Source organism: Eretmochelys imbricata, chromosome 25, assembly GCF_965152235.1.
Source record: "Eretmochelys imbricata isolate rEreImb1 chromosome 25, rEreImb1.hap1, whole genome shotgun sequence".
NCBI lineage: Eukaryota > Metazoa > Chordata > Testudines > Cheloniidae > Eretmochelys > Eretmochelys imbricata.
In genome coordinates, this window is record NC_135596.1 from 15,741,097 (window position 1) to 15,767,434 (window position 26,338).

The following is a 26,338-nucleotide window of genomic DNA, read 5'->3' on the forward strand; positions in this document are numbered from 1 at the left end:
GGGCAGTTTCCCTACCAAGAAAATATCTGTTCCCACTCTGCGGAGACCTCCTGTCTCTTGGGGGTGGGGGGTTTATCTGGTTCACTGCACTCCCCGTTGGGCACTGACATGGAGAGCCGCTGCCCCCTTTCCCCAGGTGACCCCAATAAAGCCACGGGCCCTGCTGGTTCTTTTACAAACCTTTATTTCCATTCCTCTCCACCCCTCCCAGCCCGCTCCGTGCTCCTTTCACGGCTTTTTTTAGATAAAAACAACAAACCAGCTCTCTCCGACAATTCAGGACACACACAGATCCCCAGATGACTCTCTGTTCCCCCCGCCCCATTTCAACCCAGCTTCCCTTGAAGCCGCAGCCGCGAGGGGCCTTCAGCTCCGGGATCGTTAATGGCTGACACAAAAGGCAGAGAGGCCCAGCTGGCTCGAACGCACCTGTCAGGACAATACCACAAACGCCACCTCACTGAGCTGATCTGCCGAAAAGCTATCATGAAAAATCGTGGGATGGATCCCAGCACGTACACAAAATATCCCTTCCCCCCTCCCCAAACTGCCCTCCCCCCTCTCCAAAAACCAGATATGTTGCACACATTAAAGTGATACAGAACGATACAGAACTCAGAAGGGGGAAAGGATGAAAGAGTCTCTTTGCAATAACAACCTACAGGATCCAGTGAAACTGAGGCAGCGTCAAAGTAACGGGTCAATAGATATACAGCTTTCAAACCCAAGGCTAGGGGGTCCAAGGTAATAAGTTAATCTATACAGACAGCGTTAGGCAAATGGACTGATGAGCGGATTTCCTGCTGCTGCAGAAGGGTGTTCTCAGCGCGAGTGCCCATGCAGAGTGCCTGGGCTCAGCGGCCCACGCCAGCACAACAAAACCGTAAGGAAATGAGACGTGAAGTCAAGGGATATGGAACATCCGTGAGATGGGCTCCCCCCTCGCCTGGCCACAGGAGCACAATCACCATCTAGAGCAGTTACAGCAAAAGGGGATGAATTGGGAGGCCTCGTCCAGGAACCCTGGAGTGCGGCTCAGGAATTGCCCGAAGCTCTGTGGGAGCTGGTGCTAGGGAGATGGGAGTGGGGAGAGGTACCAAGCTGGGAAATGGCTTGAGTTGGCTCCAACGCCATGGCACAGGGGCCTGCCATCCAGCCCTTCCATAGCAGCGGCATCCCCACTGGGGAACCTGGAGATGTGGCGTGAACAGGCTGCAGGGGGTTCCAAGCAGCTCCCCACGGGGTCCCCCCCTCCTCCCACTACTAGAGCAGCCCCAGGGGGAACTTCCTCGGCATCTGGCTCAGAGCAAGGCTCCTCTTGGCCAGCTGCGGTTGCTGCAGCCAGCAGCTCTCCTTGCACCGAGCATGGGCTGGCAAGGACCAGACAGAAACCATGTCCATGGCAGAAGAGTCATGGCAGCTCCCTGACACTTGCCCTGGGCCCTAGAGAGTGCCTGGGCTCAGGGACAGGGAAACACTGATACTCCCAGCCTCTTAGGTGTCAGCCTTGGGCCTTGCCTACCTGCCGGATTTCCCCGAATTGGCAGAGCAGAGCTGCAGCAGTGCAAACCCTTCACATGGGGGCAGCGCGTCTCATCCAGAGTCTGCCCGAGCGTAAACGCCTTGCTGCAGAGACTGAGGCTGAATCAATTTACTGCATCCCGGAGCCAGAATCTCCTCCCCGCAGGGTGCCTCCAATGCCTGCAGCCTCCAGGGAAGGTGAACCGAGAGCTGGAGCCGCCCCACTGCCACATCCTCTCCCCATGGAGCCCCCATCTGCTTCTTGCCCATTTCCACGGCTGCAAAACCAGCTGCCCTGAGGCTTGCAAGGGGAGGGCTCTGCCCTGAACCCCGAGGGGTCCCCCATCACACGCAGCTCCCTGTTCCAGACAGGCGCTGCCATACCAACTCCCACGCTCCCTCCCCACCCCCACGGCAGGGTGCACTTTCTCCCCACCCCCCGTGCTCCCCTCTTTGCTCCCACCAGTCATCTGACTCCATCCAACCAAGGTCACAGACCATGCTGTTCTCACCGAAGCTCCCTCCCGGAGCACTGGAGACACAAGGCCAGAAACCACCCCCAACTAGATCTCCCTCAGTACCACTCCCTGCTGAGCTGGGATTGTGAACAGGGGGAGGAAAACATTTCCCCCTCCCGCGCACGAGGACAATGGATGGAGGTGGAGCTGGGAGCGGATGGCCCCCCCACAGCCCAGGATGGTTATCTTCAAACACAGTGCGGTGAGGGGGTTTAAAACAGCAGAAAACGGGAAGGCAGATCAAAACAAGGGGGGGGTTGCATTAAAATGTTCACAGGAAATAAGGCATGGAGATGACAGGCCGCCAGGGGTTGGAGGGGGGGCTCTAGAGCACGGTTTTGTCCAGATCCACCTTGACCGGCAGTGGCCCCGCCTCCTCGTTGTCGTCCGCTGGGCAGATGGTGACAGCGATCACAGGGTGCAGAGAAAAGGGGGCCGAGCCATCCAGGTTCTCCAGGTCCTCCTTATCGCCATTAATGCTCAGCGTCTGGAAGAGAGCCAGAGCCAGACACCAGGTGACAGGGCGTGGCCGGGGACGGAGGGGGCTGAGGCAGCGGAGAGGGGGACATATCACAGCAGGGGTTTGGTTTGCACCCATTGAGGACCCAAGCCCAGAGTCTTATCACCACGGCTCCCGGAGTTTCTGGGATTCATTTCCCAACGGGAGCCATGATTTAACCCCTCAAAATAAACCAGTCTCGGGCGCTGCTTGGCTAAGGTCAGGGGGTGAAGTGCCGGAGCCCTGGTGTACCCGGGGCATGTGCGAGGATGGGTTACTCTTTGTGCTTTCCAGGCTCTCCTCCCCACTCAGTGTCCCCACCCAGCAGACAGTGCAACGCAGGCCAAGGGTATGAACTGCCCCCAGCCCACCCGGACGTCCCCCAGTGGGCTGTGGCTGGGTTCAGTGCCCGGTCCCGGCTCAGTGGCATCTGCACCTGAGTTTGCCCTGGGATGCCAGCTGGCTCCGTACCTGGGTCTTGACGTGCTGGTCCGGAGCAGTCACCAGGCTGGCACAGCTCAGCCACAGCATCACCATGATGGAGAGGAAGAGGCAGGCAGCCAGGATCCAGCGAGGAAGGCCTGACCGCCTGTAGCACCCCACCACCCCCCGCCAAAGAGAGAGGACAAGTTTATGGCTGGGTATCAGGGTGGAGGGGGGCACAAACAGGACTCAGAAAGGGCCAACGAGGGAAGGATTTCCCCTGGCTCCTCCATGGAGCATTCCCTTTGCAGTCTCACCCCTGGCCAAATAGCCACGCCCTTGGACCAAATAACCCCACCCCTCACCCAGATAGCCCCGCCCTTGGACCAAATAACCCCACCCCTCACTCAGATAGCCCCGCCCCCACACCAAATAACCCCACCCCTTGCTAGCAATATTTTGCAACATTATTCTGCAATGGAAATCCCTATCCCCCCATCCCCTTTCTAGACCCCGTCCTCTTTCCTTCCCTGCCCCCATACCCCTCTCCCAATTTTCCAGGCCTTTTCATTCTGCCTCTCCCTCTGCCCCCCTCACCCTTGCGGGGCCAGGCCTGCACCTACTTGGACATGCAGCCCAAGAAGTCGTGCTCTGGCTGATGGGTCTCCACATGCTGGAACTTGGTTTTGCTCTTTGGCTCTTTCACGGGGGGTTTCTCCAGCTTTTCCTTGGGGCCTGGCAGGACGACACCCAGAACCAAATGACCCCCCTGCCACAGAAAACTGGGCACAACCACCTGGGCCCCCAATGAAGCTGGGGCTGCTACTTGCGTGCCAAGGCCAGAAAGGGGAGGGTAGAAAACGGGGCAAATAGAACTGCAAGCCCTTGACCTGGCTTACTGGATAGCAGCCTAGAACGAGACCATCCCCAAAAGACTTAAAATAATGATCACTCTAGGCTTTAAACAGCTCCAGGAGGCTGGCACAAACCACCCAGCCCTTCGCACTGAGGGTGCCGGCTCCCCGCCCCCCACTGGAACGTCGCGACTGAGAGCTGTGCCTGGTCAGGAGCCCGTGTGCAGTGAGTTTGGTGAGTTCTTAGTTTGGTTCCCAGCAGCCAGGTGTCCACAGCACAAACCCACCCCCACATGCCTTGTGCTGGCAGCCTCAGCAGAGGCTAGAGACGGAAGGGGACAGGGCACCTGAGCTGCCTGACGGCGCTGGTGCCCTCCTTGCCCCTCCCCCCCGCCCCGGTCAGGACGAAGCCTCAGGACTGTATGTGGAAGCGTCCATAGCATGGGGGATGGTCCCAGGTAGGTGGAGGAGGGGCATGGGGCGGGATGGGTGATCTGCCCCTCGGGTAGGAGCCCGGCAGAGGCAGACACCAGGCCTGCACTAGGATTCAGCCCAGAGTGTGTGCATGTCCCAGGGGGCTAATCAGAGACCACAGGCTCTAGAGAAACCGGCTCAGAGCTGGAACCACCTTTCCAGCAGCTCCCAGCCCCCTCGACCCACCTGGCCCTGCCCCTTGCTCACCTGTGTGGGGCTTCAGGTTGTTAGGACTGGAGACAGGCCAGGACTTCTCCATCAGCTCTGACTTGGGTGCTGGCATCTCGGGCACCGGGTACTCAATCTCCGGCTGGGACTGAGGGGCCAGCGTTCAAAAAGAAATAAAAAGGACCAAAACGCAGTTAGTGACTGAGCCCCAAAACCTCCTGTGGGGGCAGGACTGGCCCATGGGGGGGAGGCACAGGTTCAGCTGGGGGGCATGCGGGATATTGAGGGCCAGATCCCTCCTGCAGCATTAACCCACAGAGACAGCCTCTCGCTGAGTCTGGGCAGCACCTGGCACAGTGGGGCCCAATCTCAGTGCCCGTCCTCGGCATCACCAGATACAAACAAGAACAGTTATTATTGTAGGGACGCAGGACTTGCCACAAAGGCTCGGACACTGGTTTGTCAGTCAGCCTGTCTGTCTGTCCGTTGTACTTCTGGGGTGCCTGTCACCTCAGCAGCATCTGAGTGCTGGATGGTACAATCTAGTCTAGCACCAGGCCATAACTCCATCTTGTAGCCCAGTATCCTACCTCCCTGCTGTACCAGAGCACTGGCCCATCTAAAGTGGTGACCCATTCCTGGTTCTGGCCAATATCTGATGCTTTGCAGGAAGACAAATATACCTGGTCACTGGTGAAATGCTCAGCATGGGTGGGATAAGAGGGAACCCCTTCCTGATCCCCTGCAGCTTCAGCTTCTGCCCTGAAGCATGGGGTTCCATGCCCTGGTCCCATAGCCACGCAGGGCCACTGATGACCTCAGCAGCGTGAGCCTACCTGGAACACCACCACTTTGCCATCGTCTGCCTGCAGGTAGAAGGTCCAGGTGGACGAGATGAAGCTCTGGGCAGAGCTGACGATGTCGTTGCAGAAACTGGAGACCAAGTCAAACATGGAGAAGGACACGGGCTGCAGCTCCAAACTCTGTAAATAATCAAAGAGAAGAGGACCAGCTCGCTGTGCTGGGAACCGCCGCATCATCCTGCCCCACCCCAGCCCCAGCTCTCTAGCGTACAGGGCTCAAGGCTCTGCTCAAGGGCTCTAAAGCAGGTCTATTGACCAGACCATGCTGAATGACCCACCGCAGTGCTCTTGGCCTTAATGAGCTATGAACCCTCCTGAGAGCGAAAGGAAGGTCTAGTGTTTAGAGCACTAGCCTAGACCTTGGGAGACCTGGCCTCAATTCCCAGCTCTGCCACAGAGTCTCTCTGTGACCTGGGGCAAGTCCCTTGGCTCCTCTGTTCCTCATTTTCCCCACCTGTGCAATAGGGATTACAGCCCTGCACCATGTGGCTTAATCCATTGATGACATGGAGACCCTCGGATATTACAGTGAGGGGGACAGACGACAGCTAACCTCCATATAGCCCAGGGCAGGGGCTGGCATTAAATGCATTGGCAGGGCTCAATATAGGTCCCCCTGCACAGGCAATCCCGTGCCTTCTCGGAGGACCATTTGCCCCGGCACCATCAGCCTCAGCATGAAGGCCCTGAGCTGAGTGGGCCACAGAGATCAGAGTCGATACACACTGGCTGGAGGCGCTGGGGATAAACAGCCCAGCTCCTCCCACCAGCACTAAACTCACATGAAAATGTTTTAAAGAAGAGGAGCTGAGATGCCGAGGGCGTTTCTCTCCTGCCAGCTTAGCCATGCCCCGGATACTTGGCTCTTTGCAAGGTTTGTTATGTTTTAAAGCATCCCTGCTGGAATCTGCTCGGCTGCTCCTTGCCATGGACGTAGAACATTTCTCAAGGCTGGGAATGCCAGAGCCCCTCATTCAGTCAGATGAGCAAATAGGAAAGAAATAGCTCGGGTTCTGTAGCTGATTATCGTGCTAAATCTGCTTTGCCTGCTTGCCCAGGAATCCAAAGGAAACATGCTTTGGGTGGAATGAATGGAATAAGGGAAGGTCTGGAACACTGTCGCCATGGAGCAATCTCGTTTGGGACCTGGCCTTTCACAGAGTTCCATCCACCCATTCTTTCAGGGGAAGCAGGGACAGATGCTTGTCCCCTTTACAGGGACAGCTGCCACTCTGATACAGCCAGCCGACTGAGGCTTCTTTCCCACAAAGAAAAACATTGATCTCTACCACTGATTCTGTGTTCGACCTTGGGCATGTCACTGGACCATTCCATGCCTAAGTTTCCCCATATTTAATGTTTGTTACCAGCCTCCCAGGGGTTCATTAATTAATCAATATAAAGCACTTTGAGCTCCTGGGCTGAGAAGCTAAAGAGGCAGCACTGTATGCCCATGCCTGGTCCTTACTCCTCACTGCAGAAAGCCATCCTGCAAAGTTGAAAGCCTCTACCTGGGGCCAAAGGCTAACACAATTATTTGGGCAAAAGCTTAATCAATTAAATGTAATCATAGGTAAGAACCTTCCATCTTGGGAATTCAACAGCATCCCCTAGCTTAGCCCAAATCAAGGCCTTGCGCAATGCAATGAACCTGCTGCCATTTATGGTTTGATTTAAACAGCCCTGCATTGCATGGTTCTGCCTCCAACAGCCCAGACCAATCCACTCCCTGGACAATGTTATTAGCAGGTTCCCTGTAAGCTCTGGCACCATTTGTCTGTCTCCTGCATCCCAGGTACCTGGTGACCATCAAATGCCCTGAAGGTGTGCCATACAGGTGGGATTCTCGGAGGGGGAACAAGGACATGAAATAAACAAAGACCCCTTTTTGCTGTCAAATATTTGTAAGTATTGTTTGCTAGTGGGGAATTTTACTGCTGTGTGAGGGGCTGCAAAGACCTGAGATTGCAGGGATCCAAAATGCCCGGCTGCAGAGCCCAGAGCCAGGACAGCGTTCCTCAAAAGGGCTGCAGCTATTGGTGTAATGATACTGCGATGTGGGGGTATGGCACATGGCTGCTGCCATCTGGTGGCAACGGGGACGTGGGGCAACTGAATAGGGGGGGACAGCGGACCAGACGTCTGTGCTCCAGACAGGCGGCCTACGAGGAGTTATCACAGCCGCCTCCATCTTCAGCCAGCTGATCTGCTGAGTGTGCGTTGGGGGGAAAGGGGGAGATGTCAGGAAGGGGAAATGGCAACCGGGCTCTACGGTTTTCCTGTTTCAATACGGTTTGCAAAGCATGCTGGGACCTTTGGGGGGCTGAAAAGCACTAAAGCTGTCTTTCCCAATGGGCAGGGTGCGCCCCCGCAGAGGGCTTGATGGAGTAGCGGGGGGACATGGACAGACCTCTCCCCTCTTCTCCCAAGTCTCAGCTTTCATTTCCCAGAGGCCGTCAGCCTCTAGCTGCTACAGCTGGGACAAAAACCCTCCAAAGGTGAAGTGAGCGTACAGGGCAGAGTGACGCCTGCCCGGGCCTGCAGCGACCCTGAAGCAGTAGCTCCAAGATCGTAACTGCCCCGTCCACGCCACGAGGTGCTAGCTCAGACCCACTCCCCCCGCTCATCGCAGAGTGTGAGAAAGGAGAGGGCGGGTCAGACCGTGCAGATCTGCACCAGCATTTCCCAAAATGTGGGCGGGGGGATTACCGGCAGGAAGGTGGCATGGTGGGAGATTTCAGAGTAACAGCCGTGTTAGTCTGTATTCGCAAAAAGAAAAGGAGGACTTGTGGCACCTTAGAGACTAACCAATTTATTTGAGCATGAGCTTTCGTGAGCTACAGCTCACTTCATCGGATGCATACCGTCTTCTGCAGTTTCCACAGGATGCATCCGATGAAGTGAGCTGTAGCTCACGAAAGCTCATGCTCAAATAAATTGGTTAGTCTCTAAGGTGCCACAAGTCCTCCTTTATGGTGGGAGATGTGTCCATTACAATGGAAAAGCCTTTACCACCACGTGCTGGGACTGCAGGGAGAGAGCGACTGACTTAGTCTTCCCGAAGGGCAGGCTGAGACCTGTTCGATGTGGCTCCACCCAGGCGTCCAAGCAGTGCCCTGCCCGCTAGCTCTCACTGCCTCTGCTGTCTGCCCAGGGGCCAGGTCAGCTGGGATCTGAGCACACAGCGCTCCCTCCTCCTGGGGTTTCTGAGCCAGAACTTGTCTCTCAGCCCCCTTGTTATCTGCTCCTGGCCCCATCACTGGAACAAGCTCCAGGGTATAACCCCCTTGGCGTGCGGCTGGGCTCTGTGCAGAGAGGCAGCAGCTGCACTGGACACCAGAACCACCAGCAAGCTTTAAACCCCAGGTTTGGCAAGGAGCGACACTCCCTCCCCGCTGCCAGGCACAGCCAGTCACTCCTCCGAGCCTGTCTGCTGTGGCAGCTGTCAGCACAAATATGTCTGCAGCTCCCTCGCCCACGTGTCTGCCTGCCCCGGCCCCCAGACCGAGGCCAATCAACAGCCCCCCCTGCAGAGCAGGATCCACTCCACCAGCCACAGGAGGGTGAGTACGGATCCTCCTGCACCCAGGCCCTGAGCACAGCTCCCAAGGGAGCAGCCATGTGTCTGCTTGGAGCAGTATGGGGGCCCTGCGTACCAGGGAGCAGGTAGTGACCACGCGCCCGCAGGATCCTGCAATCCCAGACCAGGCAATGGGCCCTCCTAGCCCCACCTCCTCCCACCAATCCCCAGTGCTGCCAAAGGAGACAAAAGCTCCCCACAACGCAGCTGGGCAGATTTGCTCCCAGGCCCCGCTGTTCCAGGCAGTCTCCTTGCGCTCTGCTGCAGGAGAGATCTGATCATTGCAGCTTTGCCGTGCGACCGCGAAACAGAGCGTCCAGGGGCCCGGTCTCAGGGAGCTGCTGCCCAACGCCCCGCAGGGCATGCGGAGGCCAGAGGATCCCAGGGCTGAATCCACCCCAGTGCTCTCCATGCAACGCCTCGTGCTGGGGCTGAACGAAATCCAGCCCCTCCCCGCTGAAAACAATAAAAGCTGCATCTGGGTGTTTGGGTCGCAACACCCCCTCACCACACGCCCCGGGCCCTGCCAGGCACTGGGCTAACAGGCATGGTCTCACATGCCTCACACGCTCCCAACATGTGAATAAGGATCCGAGGGTCGGGGTGGGGGTTGCAATCAGCCTGGGGTGGGGGGGTCTGGCCCTAGATCGGCTGCACGGTTGTGGCATCTCCAGACCGTCAGTACTAAGGGGCTCTGTCATGGCTGGAGCAGAGGTGGGAGGAGAATGGGGTGACAAACAGGGCAGCTTCCTACACTGTCCTTGGGAGAGCACATTGCATGGAGCATATGCCTGGCTGATGCTCCCCCGTGGACCAGGGACTGTATGCGCTCCACTGGGGGGCAGGGTACCACAGCCCCTCCGGGAAGGGAAAACAGCTGGGGGTGATGAAAGCAAATCACTCAGATCACAGGCTCCCATCTTCTGGTCCAGCCTGGATTCTCCCGAGTCGAACAGGCAGAGAGAGGAGATTTGGCTGAACAGCTCGAGCTGAAACTGATCTAAAGACCAATATGAACTTGTAACCAGAGGAAAAACCCAATTGTGGGTTTGAAGGACAGGCTGCTACCCTGGCCCCAGGCCAGAGTCAGGGTGACCTTGTTAGAACGCAGGTAGGGCTTTTTATTGGTTTTACTGGCTTTCTCTGCAATGCTTTTACCCGCCAGGATAAATGCGCTTGCTGAGCAGAAGCTGGGGTGGTAGCTGGTAACATGCTGGTCACAGCCCTCGGAGAGAGAGCAAAGCAGCCATGCTGGCCGGTTAGACAGCCTGGCTTGCTGGGGATATCGCTGTGTAGGGCAGAGAGCTGGGGAGTGAGACACGAGCCGAATGACCCTCCCTGACACAGCCGCAAGGGAGCACCTAGGGGGAAATACAGGTGCCATTCCCCTGACTCTCAGTCCTCCACTCCAATCACTAGACACAGACCAATCCCCTCCAAGAGGCAGGAATAGAACCCTGGAGTCCTGCCTCCCAGCCCCCCCTGCTCCGCTCGTTAGAGACTTCCAGAGCCGGGAGTCCTGTCTCCCAGTGTCTTGCTTGGCTCACTCACTAACAATCCCCTCCAAGGAGGGGCAGAGAACCCAGGTGTCCTGTCTCCCTGTTCTCTGTTCTAACTGCTGGATGGCACTGCCTGGCCGAGGCTCTGAGGATACGGCAGCCCAGATGCCTGGTTTCGTCTGGAACAGATGCACCATGACTCACTCACATGGGGACGTTCCCAGCCCTTGCCTTCCCCGCCCTCTGCCCACAAGCACTTTGGAGAAGGAGCCAAATGCACGAGCATTGGCCTCCTGGGACGGACAGACCACGGCGCTCTAATCCGATTAGAGCCGGTTTCCAGAAACCGTGTCCTTGTGCCGCTTCCCACTCCCAGCTCTGGCTAATCTGGTCCCCACCCCCGCACTGGTACACGAGGGCATTGGCAGCAGAGCTGTACTGTGGACAGGTGCCAAGAGGGGACAGAGCCCTGCATCGCCCGCCCGAAAAGTGCGGAGCCCCCCCGGGGGACTGCGCCAGAACCACCACCAGAAAGGGGGGGAACAAGGTCAAATGCTCCCGTCACGCACCCTCCGAGTGCAGCCGGATCCACCCGCTAGGGGGCTCCTCGCTGTGGCCCTTTGAACACAGCTGGGTTGGGTCCTTTTTCCCATTGCATCTTTTGCCAGCACGAGCGATGACAAGGGAAAAGGAAGAGAGGAGGACGTGCTGCCGGACGGGGGGGTTCCACCCATTCCTGCCAGGCCGAATCAATGCAAGGTCCATGCGACCTTCCTCCGCTCCACTTACCTCCGGGATGCAGAGTCTAGACAGAGGGGGCAGGGCAAACTGTTCCTCTATCCTTCAATCAGACAGCGAATTCCTCTGCATCCACAGATCCCGCCAGCCCTGCACTAGTCTCCCCAGCTGCCCCAGTGGATGGTCTTCCTCCAGGACACCCTGTCGGCTCCGTACGCCCACGGCACCCTGAGCCGACAGGCGCCGGCAGCAGAGCTGGCTGGGCTTTGTCTCCCGAGAGATAACAAGGGCATGAGGAGGAAGGTCACGGCCCGGTACCCAGCTCGTCCTCCCCTGTTCCTCGGCATGAACTGCTGCCTGCCCCATCCCACGGGGATCGCTGAGAGCTGGGCTGCGGACAGCAACTGCCCAGCCAGAGTCACAACCCAGATTTCCTCATGACACAGCCACCGAATGGGACCGTTGGTTACCGCCCCTGCAATCCCTCCGACCCTGGAATGGGGGGGCCCTGTCTGCAGGAGGGAGCCTCCACTCCAGGTGCAATCGATCCAGGGTTCCCCCCGGCTGGCCCAGTCTGCTGCCCAGATGGCCAGCTTAGCACTGCAGAGAGAGGAGCACTCGCTGGCTTCCAGCCCCCACCGGAACGGACTCTCATCCTGCTCCCAGGAGCCATGGGCCATGGTGGGAGCTCCCTGTGCAGGAGAATGAAACTCCTTCAGCTCCTTGGCTTCCCTGCCGCACGGCTGAGCCGGAGACGGGAGGGGCTCTGCCGGTGCTCCTCTCCCACTATGATCCATGGGTGCTGCACCTAGGGGTGCTGCGGGGGGCTGCTGCACCCCCTGGCTTGAAGGGGTTCCCATCACACCCAGGGGTTCACAGCCCCCCACTATACAAACTGTCCCAGCCCCCTGCTACGATCTGTTCTTCTCAGGCCCATCACCCAGGCAGCAGAGCCCCTTGGCACTAGGGAAAGAGGAGGCTGAAACCTTGTCTTTCCAGCTCTGCGTCTCGGGCAGCTGCTTCCTGCATCCAGTCGTGCAGCCGAACTGCTCCTCAGCGCTGCTGTAGGCTTCGATACAAGCTGCAAGACAGGAGGGGAAGGGAGCGGTCAGGGCCCGGGCACCCCGCAGCCGTCGGACACGAGCAAATTCGGAGCTCAGGACAACAAGGGGCTGGCAGCACAGCCTACAGCCAGGCAGAGCGCAGCGGGGGTGTTGTGCCAGGGCACCCACAGCCCCCTACTATGCCAGCCCTGGGCTCCCACGGGCAGCTGTCAGCGTTCTTCGGCCCTGACAGCTATTCCAGGACTGGTCTTCTCCTGCCAGGTCATGGTCAATGTCCTGTGACGTTCACAAACGCCCCCTATGGACGAGGATGAGACCCCCCCAGCTCCGAGTCAGACACCCAGGTCAAGGGTGTGTCCACCAGCCAAACCCCGTCCAACAGCCCATCGGAGTCACCCGGAGAGCGCCTCGCCCAGAGCCACCCCCCTAGGCCGAGCTGGGCACACTCAGGGCTGCCTGACGGGCTCCATGCCCTAGTTCATTTCTGCCCAAAGAATAACCAATCATGGCAATCAGCACAACGTTCCCAGACAGGTCTCAGCTTCCAATGGGACACACCCGGATTTCCCATAAGCAGAGTCTTAACCCGTGCCGGAAAGGCCCAGTCCCCATTCCAAGCAGCTATCCTGAGATCCCAGCGGCGTGGCATGGGGGGGGCGGGGCGGATCGTCTCCCCTACGATACCTTAGACACTGAGGCCTTGTCTACTCTGTGGGGACATTAAAGCCCCCAGAGCACTTTTCACAAGAGTAGGGGGTTGCCCAAATAGCTTCAGCTGAAAAGTCCACCCTCCCTGGTGCTGAATACGGCTGCTCCGCCCCACCCCAGAGGCAGCTGCAGTTCAGCGAGGCTGCAAAGTGCTTTGGGATCCCTTGTGATGAGAGGCACTGGGGGGTTAGCACATCGTCCCTGGGCCAGGGAGGAAGCCCGGTTTGCTCACACGGCACCGGGAACTCGCTGGACAGCCTTCGGCCTGGCGGGGGGATTCGGTCACTACTGCAGGAAACTTCCATCTTCGCAGCTGCCTGGCAGTGAGGCTAGAACTGCAGAGGTGTGGGGAGTTGGCTTCAGCAGAGGATCCTCCCCTCCCTTTTCCGACCCCTTTGAGAGGCTGAAATCACGGTTGGAACATTATTAATCCCCTTGGTATTTGCTGTGGCCATAGCCCTTATGGGTTCATTTGGGGCCTTGCATCCAGGTGACTCTCTAACTTCCAGGATTTGCACTGGGGAGCAAGCGGAGCCAGCCCAGATTTGCACCAGGGAGCGAGCGGAGCCAGCCCGGATTTGCACCAGGGAGCGAGCGGAGCCAGCCCGGATTTGCACCAGGGAGCGAGCGGAGCCGGCCCGGATTTGCACCACTGGTGCATCACAGCCATGGAACTTTGTTTGGACAGCATGGGAGCGCAGAAGGAGCAGAAGCAACGTCTGTCCTGACAGGAATAAGTGGAGAAGCCACTTCTGGACAATGTAACTGGGGGGCCACGGGAGAAGAGGGGAGGGGAAGTTAGTTGGCTGTACTGTTCTTTACCTGATTCACATTCGGCTCTGGTTGTGTTCAGCTCGGCGCTCGCATCCACAAAGTGACAGATGGAGAACAGCCGGCAGCCTCGGTAACAGGCGTTGAGCGCAGCATCCTGGAGAGAGGAAGAGGAGAGCTAGGAGCTGGTACAACACACAGCGCAGTGGCTGCACCCCAGCGCCCTGCAAATACCCAAATGCCCCTGGGGACCCAGCTGTGCTCTGGGACTGGGGCAGCAGGGAGAGGACAGGGCGGGAGGGAGCTTTGCACTACATGGGACCAGGACCTCCAGGGCTTGGATCCTTGGTGCCGGCTCCAGATCCTTCCTCCCTGTCAATGGAACACAAGCACCAAGACCTAGCACCACGTCTAGGTGGTAGCACCGTCTCCCAGCAGGGGTGGTGGAACCCCAGTGCGCTGGGCATTTACAGCGAGGCTGGACAAGGCCCTGCAGAATATACTGTAGGGAAGGGACAGGGCTCCCCGGGGAACGGACTAGATCAGTGGCTTACAACCTGTGGACCATGGACCCCGCAGACTATGTCTAAGATTTCCAAAGGGGTCCGCACCTCCATTTGAAATTTTGTAGGGGTTGACAAAAGGTTGAAAACCCCCTGACCTAGAGGAGAGCGAGCTGGCCTCCTGCACCTCGAGCTGGTACAACCCTCACAGCACTGGGCAGCCCGCAACGCTGCGAACGTTTCTCTGAAAAACTCGGCGTGATGTTGGAAACGTCTGGCTACCCGAGAACCATGGGCCTGGCGAGCCAACAGGACGCGTGTTTCTCACACGCACACTCTGTGGGCCCGTGCACGTGGGGGAGCCTGCGTGTAGCTGCACGCACATGTTCGCAAGGGGAGCACAGTTCTGAGGGCACCTGCACCCCTCTCCCAGAATCCTGCCACGGGGCCGGGCCCCAGCGAGAGCTGCACCAGCCTCAGCAGACACAACAGCTTCAGCAAAAGAACCGAGGTGCCGTTTGCTGCTCTCGTCTCCTGGGCGCTGCACCCAGCAACCTGCCCCTGTATCGCCTCTGACCAGCATGGGGGAGCTCGGGGCCGCAGCAGGACACACAGCCCCCTCCTCCCTGCCTACCTGCCTTTGCCAGGGCCCGATGCTGCCCCGCAATCACCCACAGCAGCCTTGTGAGGCGAGGCCAACCCCGAGCCCTCTCACCTGGGCTCACCTCTGCCCCACACGGCCACTGAGGAGGCTGCTTGGAAACCAGCCGTGTGATGCATCCACCTGCAGCATCCGTCCTCCTGAGTCTCTGTGGCAGCATAGCTCAGGCCCTGCGCTTGGCACGGGGCGTGCTTACACGTCTGCGAAGTGTGGATCCCCCCCCGGAATTAGTATTTCCATTCATTATGTGTATTGGGATCACGCCTGGCTTGGCTCCAGGCCCATCGTGCCGGGCTCCGGACACACGCATAACAAAAGGATGGTCCCTGTCCCACAGTAAAGTAGCTATACCACTACATCGCTCTTTTCATGAGTAGATTTGAAATCATTACCCCCATTTTACAGATGGGGAAACTGAGGCACAGAGTGAGGCAGTGACTTGCCCAAGGTCATCTAACAGGCCAGTGGCAGAGCCAGGAATAGAACCCAGATCTCCTGAGTCTCAAGCCAGTGTTCTAGCCAAGAGACAGCAAACAGACACAACAAAGACTAGGCAGGAGCCCCCAGGAAGAAGGAGATATTCCCATCAGTCTGCCAAGCACCTGTCTCAGACACCGCTGTGCATTCTGCAGGGAGGGTGAAAGAGGCAAGATTAGCAGGAAGTCAGAGTGGCCCTGGACCAGCAATTGTAAGTAGGGCTGCAGTTACTCTTCTCTACGTGCGTGGCGATCTCACTGCATGAGACTAAATGATAATAAACATAGAACAAAAACAAGGGCAAGAAAGGAAAACACCTAGGAATAACTGAGCACTTGCTGGCGAATGGAGCCCACAAAACTGCACGGTTAGTTTTCAGAGACCACAAGTGATTTATTCCAAAAGAGGGCAAGGAAATTTCCCATCTCAACCAGTCTATCTTTTGGCCCTACATGGTCAGCAACCTCCCAGCCTGGGATTGTATTTCTCTCCGTGTGTATTTTTCTATGGTTGCGTTTGAAGACAGACAGACAGACAGACAAAGACACACTATTTACCTAAGGGTTACAACTTCATAACCTCTGCTTTGCACAGAACCCCGGGGCTGAATCCCAAATCCCCTGAACCCTGTGCCAGGAAATGGGAGCGCAGCCCTGCATTTCTCATGCTCAAATGCTGCGCGGACAATGGCATGAGCCTTTAGAAGGATCTATTTTACACTTCCTCTTCGAGGCTCTGTGTACCAGACAACTGGCCTGTACACTGAGGGAAGCCCTAGGGCATGGAAGCACAGTAGGATCATCCTTGCTAAGAAAGGGAGACCCACTTTAACACCATGCTGTCCAGGGTCACTAAAACAAACAACTTTTATCGCCGCCTGCCCAGCTTCTGTCTGGGCAAACAAACAGCCACTTGCAAGGGGATACACAAGAAGAGCCCAAGTTGCCCAGTTTACATTTTAAGATGCTGGCTCTTCCCCTGAAATCACTGCTTTATGTACGTCCTGTCTCAGGGGAGTTATTCCAGCAGGAAGGAGATGCTGGCATCCAGGTGGATTGCAGCAGCATCCAGTCCCCTCCATTCTCTGCTACACCACGGGCGGCCAAAGCCTTGTGCAAAAGCAACCCCGGGAATTCTATGGCACAGCCCAAGGCTGCCTGGTTTTTTGAAACATGGAGGTGCAGTGGGCAGAGGCCACAGATCCCAGCATGCCGGGTTCCAGCAAAGGCACTCGGATCTCCATAGAACATTGCATGTTGGGACCTGTAGTCTCCACAAGCCGCAGCGAGGTGGCTGCAACCAGCTGAACACCATACAAGCCAGCTGCTGCCCTCACACGCTTGGGCTAGTTGCTCAGGCCGGCAGTAGGCTTTTCCTTTTTGCAGTATGTGTCATACTTCAAATGGGTTTCACATTTTAAATATGTCTTTGCGAGATATAAAGTTACAGACCCCCCTCAAATGTTTTCGATTTGCACCCAGCTCCTGTGACTGAATCCCACAGGGACTCCACACTTTCACCTCCAAAGCAGGATCGCTAACCAGAAAGCAGCCCAAATGGCTTGGAAATCAGACGTCCCAGTTCAGAGTAACACCAGTTCTCACATGCATGCACATACAAAAACCTACCCAGAACAGCCCCAGCCCTCCCCACGCCTCAGCTCCTGTTCATCTGAGCAAATCCTTCCCCCAAAGCATTATTTATTGCAAACGAACGATCCAGAAAACAAAAGCTAAAATGGACATGGAAAAATCTTGGACGTGGAGTTTTTAAACTATTTTTATTGTTGCTGCACAAACAAAAGTCGGTCCCGTTTCTAGATTAAAGGGGACGACACCAAGTGCAGATAATCCTGTTCAATATATTTTCAAAGGGTCAGTTACCAAGCCTGGGAGGACAAAGACCGGATTCTTCTTCCCTGATGAGTGGCCAGAGTGGATACCATGGCTAGGGGTGGGGAGTATTTCAATTACTTTTTAACTAAACTATTACTAGTGTATTATGGATGGCAAGTGTCTGACAACACTATGCATTTTCCCCCTCCCTTGAACTGGTTTTAACAGCAGAAAATGTGGCTGGTTTTAAAACAATCAGGTGGGCTTTTCCCCTGCTGTGTTTGGATGTATCTCATGGATCTTTGATGGCCTTTTTGACCTGCGGACGTATGGCATGGTACATTTATTACAGCAAGGCGAGGCAGCCTCTGATCCGAGGCCTTAGTTTGAAGTTATTAGTTTAGAAGCCAGAACCAGGTTTTTTTCAATGATTATTGTTTGCAGGGTTCTTGTCTTTGCAGCTCTTACGAATGAGACTGAGCGATTTCCTGAGAGCACTACTGGCTCCAGCACTAACAAGAGCTTCGTCCAGTGCTGTGCACACACCAGTGTGACGAGTTTGACGGTTCTCAGCCAGGAGGCTCCGCCACGGAGGATGCATCCGGGGAGGAGGCGGTGCCCTACGGGTGCAGTGCTTTTCTCTCAGGCCTGGGTTTTCCGGGGAGTCGGGTGGGGAGGGGAATGCAGGGGCACCTTTCAGCTCAGCCTATGAGGGGGGAGCGGTGGGAGAGAGGGCCGGTGTCCTGCTGCATAACACAACCAGATCCAGCCACGGGCTTCTGCTCGTCCACTGGGTTATAAAACGGATCAGCAGCAATTTTACCAGCCCCGTCCGATCGCCCGCCCCCAAGCCCCGCACCTGGGCAGCAGCGTCTGCCCGGGCACCTTCCGCCAGTCCAGGAGCGTCCCCTGGATGAACGCCCTTCGTGTAGTGACAAGCTCACACCCCCCTTCCCCCGGCTCAGTGTTTTTACACGACCCCCCCAGGCGAGGTAAGGAATCCATGGGCAAGGCTTTACAACGGGAGGTGGCAGGCCAGAGGCCTTTCTGCATAAGCAGAAAGAGGCAGAGCCGGGGGGGGGGGGGGGAGATTCCACAGGACAAACCTTCTCCCTGCTGCAAAAAAAATTAGACCCCCCCCGCCCCCTTCCTGCTTGCAGAACAAATCGATGCACGAACAGTCCTGGGCTTTGCCCCTCCCCCTTCAGACAGCAGGGCCCCCCCCGCGCCCCGATACCTGGGCACGATGCACAGACACGGGAAGATGGGCGCCTCCCCGCGGGTGTTTTGCTTTTGCTCACAGGCTCCCCCCCGCCCTTGAAAAATCTGTTCCTCTAACCCAGCCCCCCCGGGGAAGTAACCCGCTTTCCCCGGCCGCCGGGACCGGGCTCGAACCCGCCGCACTCACCCGGGCTGCGCCTTGGCCGCAGCGCCTCTGGCAGGCGCCGATGTCCCCCAGCGGCGGGGCGAAGGGAGCCTCGGAGCCGGCGGCGGCCAGCGCCAGGCAGAGGGCGAGCAGGGGCAGGGCGCGGCGCCCCGCCATCCCGGGGCTTTGCACGGCTCCCCCCGGCCTCTCGCACTGCGGGGCTGCAGCCCGCAACCCGGGGAGAGGCAGAGCGCGCGGTGCCCAGCGGTGTCAATATCCCCGTGACGTGCTTTGCACAGAGCAAGGGAGTCTGGGAGAGAGAAGGGGGGAGGAGACGGGGGGGGGGGGGATGCGGGCAGCTGGGGATGCAACGGTGCCCCATGCATCCCGGCTGCAGGATCTGCGCTGGAGCTGCCTGCTGGGGAAACAGAGAGCCCGAGCCCGGCCTCCCTCTGCAACAGGGCTCCAACACCCTTCCTGCCCCGGGGCTGCCCCCTGGGCCCTGGGAGCGATGGCTCGCGTTTGCTTGGTGGATGAGCGTGCCCGGGATTTCCCTGTACGGGAGGATGGGGCAGCCCTGCCTGCTCTCCTGTGGCACAGGCCGCCCTGGGGCTGGCCTGGCTGGGAAGGGATCCCCCCTTGGCGTGAATTGTCACTCCGGCTGACTTGCTGCGGGGAGAGGAATGGAGCAGGGTGGGCCAGAGGCAGGAATGAGGCAATGGAAAATGGAAGGGGCAGGTTAGTGTGGGGTCTTGGGAGATGCTGGAGAAACCAAGAGAAGGGCGGAGAACTGGCTGTCCCCTGCCAGTGCCGTTCTATAAGCCAAGTGTATCATCTAGGTACTGGGCAGTCGGCACATCCGAAACATGGACAGACGGAGTCTCCCAAAGGAAGCAGTGGGAGCCCCGTCACTTGAGTCATTCAGAACAGGACAAGGGAAAACCGTGAACATGGTCAGGACAAATCCTGCCCAGGGCCCAGGCAAGGGGCTGCATGGTACCAAAGAGCTCCATCACGCAGCTCCGGGGGGTATTGCATTTCCTGGCTTGGAGTGCAAAGGCAGAGAAGATGTCAGGGCCACCTGCCCATCTCATGTCTTGGAGTCTCCTAGTTAGCAGAGATGCTCTGTTAGAGGGCAGTCATCTTGCAAGAGGGCCCAGGCGGGGCTCTGGAGGTTCACTAGCTCAAACAGGAGGGTTTGGGTGAAGGCGCCTTTCCTGGGCTCTTGGGTGGAGAGGAAATCCCAGCATGCTCCCAGGTACAGGCCAGACACTCTTATATTAGCATCCCTGTCTGCAAATACAACATCCCCTGTGCTGACTGGTCACACCAGCCAAACCATGGGTGCATGGTGGCCTTTTAGGGATGCACCCCTCTGCAGCTGGGCAGCACACAGCAGGGGAAGCAGGGAGTGAGGGAGCTTGGCCTCTCAGATGCAGCTCTCTGCTGCAAAGGGTACCCGAACAGCTGGCCAGCTGCTCCCTTCCTCACTGCTGCCTTCCTCTGCTAAGCAGTTCTGATCTTCCCCCTCCAGCCAGGGCCAAAGCATGTTAGGAGGGAGCACAAACTACTGAGCATTGGTGCGTGAGCCAGGCGTTTAGTGCGATTCCTTTGGATTAGATGATTATTGATTCCGGTGATTAACTCTTAAGGCCCCAGGCATTTCCCAGCGTGCTAGTGAGATAGATGAGACGGAGAACAGAAGTCACACCCTGCACATGCCTAGTGAACTGAGGAATGACAGGCGGAGGGGCACCCTGGATTCACACCAGCTGGGTGAGCAGTACCCAAGGGAGATGGTGGGAGCAACCAAGAATAACAGCAATCATTGCCTATTCCATTCCACTGTGGCCCTAGGTCAGTCCACTCTGCCACCCCGCCGGGCCTCTGCAAATGCATTTGCCATCAATAGTCTCTTTCACTTCCTGTCCTAACTGTTGTGTGGTGTTGCTGTGTGCTGTTCAGCAGGTGCCACGTTCCACCCCAGAGCTGGCTGCATTTCAGGTGGCAGGTGAAATTATCCCAGTGAGGGTTGCATTAATTAATGAGAGGACGAGACACTTGGGTGGACGAGACCCTTGGGTGGATGCGCCCCAGGGAAGTGCAATGGGCCTGGTCCCATTTCCCAGACTGAGCCAAATCTCTGGTGAATCAGCTGGGTGGGGCGGGGCGGGGCTGAGGGGAGGATGGGAGCTACTGGGGACTAGTTTTGTACCAGTGTGTTGATTTCCAGTCATTGCCTTCCCGGCGGCAGCTTCCTCTCTCCCTCAGACAGAGCGACAGCCGAGTCCGGACAGACAGACTGCAGACCATGCACTGTTCAGTTACGGGTGTCAGAGCGGTAGCCGTGTTAGTCTGTATCAGCAAAAGGAACGAGGAGTCCTTGTGGCACCTCAGAGGCTAACATTCGGGCTGGCGCAGAGAAGAGCCAGGCCCAGGCAGCTTCAGGGAGCCGGCCACCGGCCCTGCTCAGCACATTCCCCGCATTAAAGGGGAAGCCGGGCGACTGGCTGCTTCTCATCCAGGGTGTGAGAAGCAGCCGCTAAGTGCGTGTTGGAGTGGGGAGAGCCCTGTGGGGCCATGCATTCCCGGGCAATTATACCACATGCCTCGGGCGGGGCCGGGCGCCAACGTGCTTTCGCCGCCTGAGCCGACGGGGCGCGTCTGAGGCCTGGCACGAGATGGAATCTGCAAAGGGGAAAGACACCAGATGCAGGCGTTCCCTGGGCATTAGCGGCGTGGCTGTGACATCCCTGGCGGCCGGTCAGACAGCCCCGTTGGTGTCTGCTCTGCCTCAAGCCTGAGATATTTCTCTAGTGACTTTAAGCAGCCCGGAGAGTGGACCTGCCCGGCGTCCTTGGGGACTATGGGCCCCGGCACCAGAGCTGCCCCAGGAGCCTCAGTGCAGCTGCACCCCCTTAATTGAGCGTGGGGGGGCCTTTAACTGGATCATTCTCCCCCTGTAGGTGAGAATTTCAGTTCGTACTCAGCTTGTGGTTCCAGCAGCGGGACTGAGAGTCCGGACTCCTGGGTTCCATTCTCATCTCTGCCACTGACTCACTGCATGACCTTGCGCCCCACTCCTGCTCTGGAGATCTAACGGTTAGAGCCAGGGACTGTGAGTCAGGACTCCTGGGTTCCACAACAAGCGCTAATCCTAACTCACTCTGTGACTTTGGGCCTAGACCTGCATTTTCAAGAGTGGGCACTAATTCTGGGCTCCTTTCTTACCCCTCCCCTCAACTCCTGGCTCCCAACACTCGGAGAAGCCATAAAGTGCTCGGCAGGTCTGAGGCTGGGCCCAGCTTTCGGGATCTTGTCAAGTTTCCAGAAATCCTTCTTGCTGCCCTCTGGAATGAGCACCACCTACAAGCCCAGCCCCCAGGCCCTGCCGGAACACGGGTTGCTGCATGGGAGGGGAAGGCAGGCGAGCTGGGTCGGGGGCATGGAAGAAGCCAGTGTGGCAAAGGCAGAATGAGAACCACCGCTCCGGAGCTTTGCCCGGTTCTTTGGGGAGCCCCCAAGATTTCAAACCCAAACAGCGCAGCTTTGCAGCTCCCCAGGAAGGCAGCTCGGCCGCTAACTCAAATTGCTCCTTGTTGGGCCACAGTTTGTATCTGTCGTTTCCGATAGAGCCCGCACTGCGCAGAGAGCTTCCCGAGGGTAAAGCAAGGTCTGGTCGCTGCCCCAAGAAGCTCACCCAGTCTGAGGAGCTGATGGATCCACGGAGTCTCTGCAGGAGCACCACGCCGTCCGAGCCACGGTTGGGATTAGGACCCTCGGCTCGGCCTGGCTTTCCCTGCAGCGCCGTCTGTTTCCATCTAGCTGCCTTGCCTCTCATGATCCGGAGGGTGGAGCTGGCCATCCGGAGGGCTGCGGTTCAGGTCTGAGGTGGGCATAGTTCATTACTTCCCTGTGCACATGGAGCAGCCCCCGAGCCAGGCCAGTTCCTAGGCGAGCGACGTTACCAAACAAAGATACACATTGTTGGGCTTTTCCTGACATGCTAGATTTATAACTTTTATTTCACAGGGTTTTTTTAAGGCAGGAGGAAAAATACCCGCCAGCCCCCCACCTGCGCCTCATTGCCCATCCCCTGGCTCCCTCTCCTTACAATGTCAATCTCGTGCTGGGAGAGCAGTATTTCCTTGCAGGCTGTCACTGCTCCATTCGTTATGGTTATTTATTGCAGCACCCCAAAGCCTGCTGGGAGCTGCTGACAGGCTTTGATAACCTCACACCCCTAATGGGGAACACATGGGGCAGGACCCTCAGCGGGCGTAGAGCAGCATCATCAGCAGTGAGTGTAGAACAGAGCAGAAGCGGGGCAGACCTCTCCCCAGACCCATCCATGGAGGGGGGGAGCGCCGCTTACTCAAGCCAGGGAGTGGAGGGGGAAGGGAGTCCTGCTCTCCCCCACCCTCCCTTTGCTTCTTTGCCTGCTCCCCTGAAGTTGGTGGCGTGGCCCGGATTTGCACTGGAGGAGAATCCGGGCCATGTGGACAGAGCAAGGCGAAGAGGCAGATGGCTCACACTGGCATGTCGTGCCAGCTTATTCCGCTCAATAAAACTGGGCCGGGGTGAAAAGCTGCTCGCAACTTTGCCAGTTTGGCTTTAGTTCTTCCCCCGCTCCGCTCTCTCCACCAGCCCCCCCCACCCCACTGCTGGCTCTGGTCCAGGCTCTCGGCCTCCGTGTCCTGCATCGGTGAGTAATGTCGAAGTAAATTGAATAGATTGGGAGCTGTCACAGTAAATCACACTGAGAGCGGAGTCACATGCTTGACAGATAGAGTTTCCAGAGCCCTGTGCCGAGCAGAACCCCTCGCTGCCCAGCACTCCCTCCCAGCTGCACAGAAAAAGCCAGAGCTGGTCGCTCACGCTGATCTCACTGGCAAAGCGTGCAGATTCACAGGAGCCGGCCAAGGCACAGCCCTGCCTTTGTTAGGCGCGCTCCCCCGCGAGCATGCCAAGCCCCTGGCACTGGGGCTGGGGGAGTGGGACGCTGTGCACTTTGCTAAGAGAACGCTGTGTCCCAGGCTTGCTTCATCCACTTGTTCAGGGCGGTAATTGGGAAGCACCCGCCCACTCCCCTGTGAGCATGCCCAGAGCCAGCCGCACTGGACGGATGCTTCTCAGCCACTCAAGTTTCGTTAAGACATCAATGTCCACGTGCCCTGGCGAGTGCCCTGGGGTGTCAGCAAACCCGTGGGCCAGGTGCTGCACCGTTCCTGTAGCTTCATTAGAGCTACGGTTGCACCAACTGGGGATCTGCACCTATGCCTTGAACTACCAATGCTCAGGACACTGAACTGCCCGGGGAGGGGGGCTGCCAGGAGCTCTGGCCCCACGTCACCATCCGCTAAAGGTGAGCCAGGCCAACGCTTTTCCAAGCGTATAGGGAGGCCCGTCTGTGGCACTGCAGGCCTGCAGAGATGGAGTCGGGGGGAGCAGCAGGTGCTCGACCCCTTTGCTGATCAGACTCGAAGGGACTCGAGTTGGGCACCCAAAATGGAGGATTCTTCTGGAAATTTGGGATTTAAACCCTAAACAAACTTGGTTTGGGCTTTGCAGGACCCTGATACTCCACTCTTCTTGCAAACTCTCCTGTAAGGGTCATGCTCTGCACTTGCCTTTAATCCCTCAATTGCAAAGTACAAAGGTGGCGCCATTATCCGCACTGAGCAGCTGGGGCCTGCCCCAGGGCACGCAGCAGAGCAATGGCAGGGAGGGGTGCAAAGCCCAGGTGCCAGGCCAGTACCCTTCATTATAGCTGTTCCATGCCGGAGAGCGTTCCTGCCCCAGCCCTGGGCCAAGGCGCCTGGGAAGGGATGACTTGCATTGTCTTCTTGCATCTTAAGGGTTCAGTGGCGGGAGAGGCCATGGTGCCATTTTCAGCCTCAGTGGGAATGGGTGCGTGTGGGGCGACTCCCCGAATGGGGTGATGCCATCACCGTTCAGTTAGGAGCCCCCACTCTGAGACACGGGGTTGTGGTTAAAAGAGAAAAATGCTCAGTTCAGCCGGGTTCGCTGCCCATCACAAATACATCCATGCAGCTTTTGGCCTGCTCAGGAGAAACCCAGGCCTGGAATAGCAGGGTGGGCTGCCAGTCGGGTCTGAGGCGCTGTCTGGGATGCCCTGCACTTGACAAGCTTATGGGGCATTGAAATCACGGAGTGCTGGAGGGAGCCCAGGCAGGGTGTGGGGGACGCTGGCAGAGCTGTGTGGGGCCCAGGACTGGGCTAGCGGGGGGGCTGCAGGTCAGGACTGAAGTGCGCTGGCAGAGCTGTGTGTGCGGAAAGCTACGCAGCACCTGCCTGCAATATGCCTGGCTCAAGCCTGCGCTGTCAGCTCCTCAACGGCATGAGCACGAAATGCACTCGCATTCTAATGGGAAAAACCTTCCCGTGCAATCCTATTCCAGGTGGCAAACATTTACACCTGATCCTCAGCCTCCCTGCCTGCCCCTCACTTCCCCCTCCCCCTTTTCAATAAAAACAGTTACTGCCTTTCGCATTTCTCAGAAGTGACCCCTGCTCCTACTGGCGCCTCTCAGCTGATAACGAAACCACCGTCGCTGGAGAGACACATGGGCCAGGCCCTTCCAACTGGGCCAGCCGGTTCATTGCTAGGGCCATTCCCTTGGGGCACATGGTTACCTGAATACCTCGTCCAGGTACGCCCCAATATGCAACAGGTAACGACTTGCGGCCCCGGGTCCGGAATCCCAGCAAACACACCTGAGTTAATGAGGGCTTTGGTTTTTTGGTCTGTGGCGAAAATCCACCTTTCCACCAAAATTGCACTTGCGCCATGTGGCGAGACACATCTCCCCTCCCCCGGCTGGACTCTCCCTGGCCCTTGGAGTTACCCCAGAGAACCGGCCACTCAGACTCAAGCACCATGCTCAATATTTGTCACATTTTTCCCCCTCCCTAGAGATTAGCAAACCAACCGCCGCCCCCTGCCCCTTGCACTCTCTAGAACTATTTGTGCTGTCTCAATGCAAACACTAGCCAAAAGGCGGGGCTGGCTTTTTTCAAAGAGGGCTATTGCACAAAGGAGAGCAGATTTGTGTCAGCAGTGTGGAAGGGGTTAAACGGGTTGTAAATTACCCATTAATGTGGAAATGTTAGGGAGAAGAATATAAGGAAAAGCCTGACTGCTGGATTCTTTGCATTTCTAGCTTCTTTATTTCCCCCCCAGGTCACTTTAAAAGGATGCAGAAAGTAACATGCAAAGATCTGCTGTGGGTTTGGTTGGGGCTTTCTTCTGGGGCTTTTTACACCGTAGCTTTGGAGCCAGATACTCTCGCAATCCAAGGACTTTATGGAGTAAGCCCCTGGCTGGGAAATCAAGTAATTCGATTAACTCCAGAGCTCTCTGCGCTGATGAGACACAAGGTCCAATGAGGACAGGACGATGAGGGTCCACTGGCCAATCAAACGGGCCACACCAAGGAGCGCTGAACCTGAGCCAAGCGCAAAGGGGAGCCGGTCTCCTTGCCACAGGCAGTTGGGCCCCACCGGCCCTTGGTTCAGCCACCTGAGCCACTTTGAGGGCCTGCTGTCCTTACAGTGAGCTGTCACTGACCCGCTTGTCACACGGCTCCCGTTCCACCTGTGTGCGATTTGCCGGGGCTGCACAGGCCCAGAGGGGGAGACAGCCGAAGCACAGGCTGAGCCGGCAAGGCAGACACAGGGCAGGGGGGAGGCTGGCACAAGTGGTTTCCTACCCGGTAGGGTCAGTCCTGCGTGCCCTACAGCATCGATTGTGCCGGGGGGGACCCAGCTATGTCACATGCTCCTTCTCCGCGCG

The 26,338-nt window shown here is 57.6% G+C and overlaps 1 protein-coding gene across 1 annotated transcript; it reads right to left on the reverse strand.

The window, feature by feature from the left end:
- Positions 1 to 1,982: 1,982 nt before the first annotated feature.
- On the reverse strand, positions 1,983 to 18,718 carry TMEM59L (transmembrane protein 59 like). Its single transcript, XM_077842104.1, has 8 exons — positions 18,565 to 18,718; positions 13,732 to 13,837; positions 12,124 to 12,218; positions 5,294 to 5,440; positions 4,497 to 4,605; positions 3,585 to 3,696; positions 3,010 to 3,127; positions 1,983 to 2,526 (listed from the first exon to the last, which is right to left on the reverse strand). Exons 1-8 carry the CDS (start codon positions 18,697 to 18,699, stop codon positions 2,365 to 2,367), a joined length of 984 nt encoding a protein of 327 aa, XP_077698230.1. The 5' UTR covers positions 18,700 to 18,718; the 3' UTR covers positions 1,983 to 2,364.
- Positions 18,719 to 26,338: the final 7,620 nt, after the last annotated feature.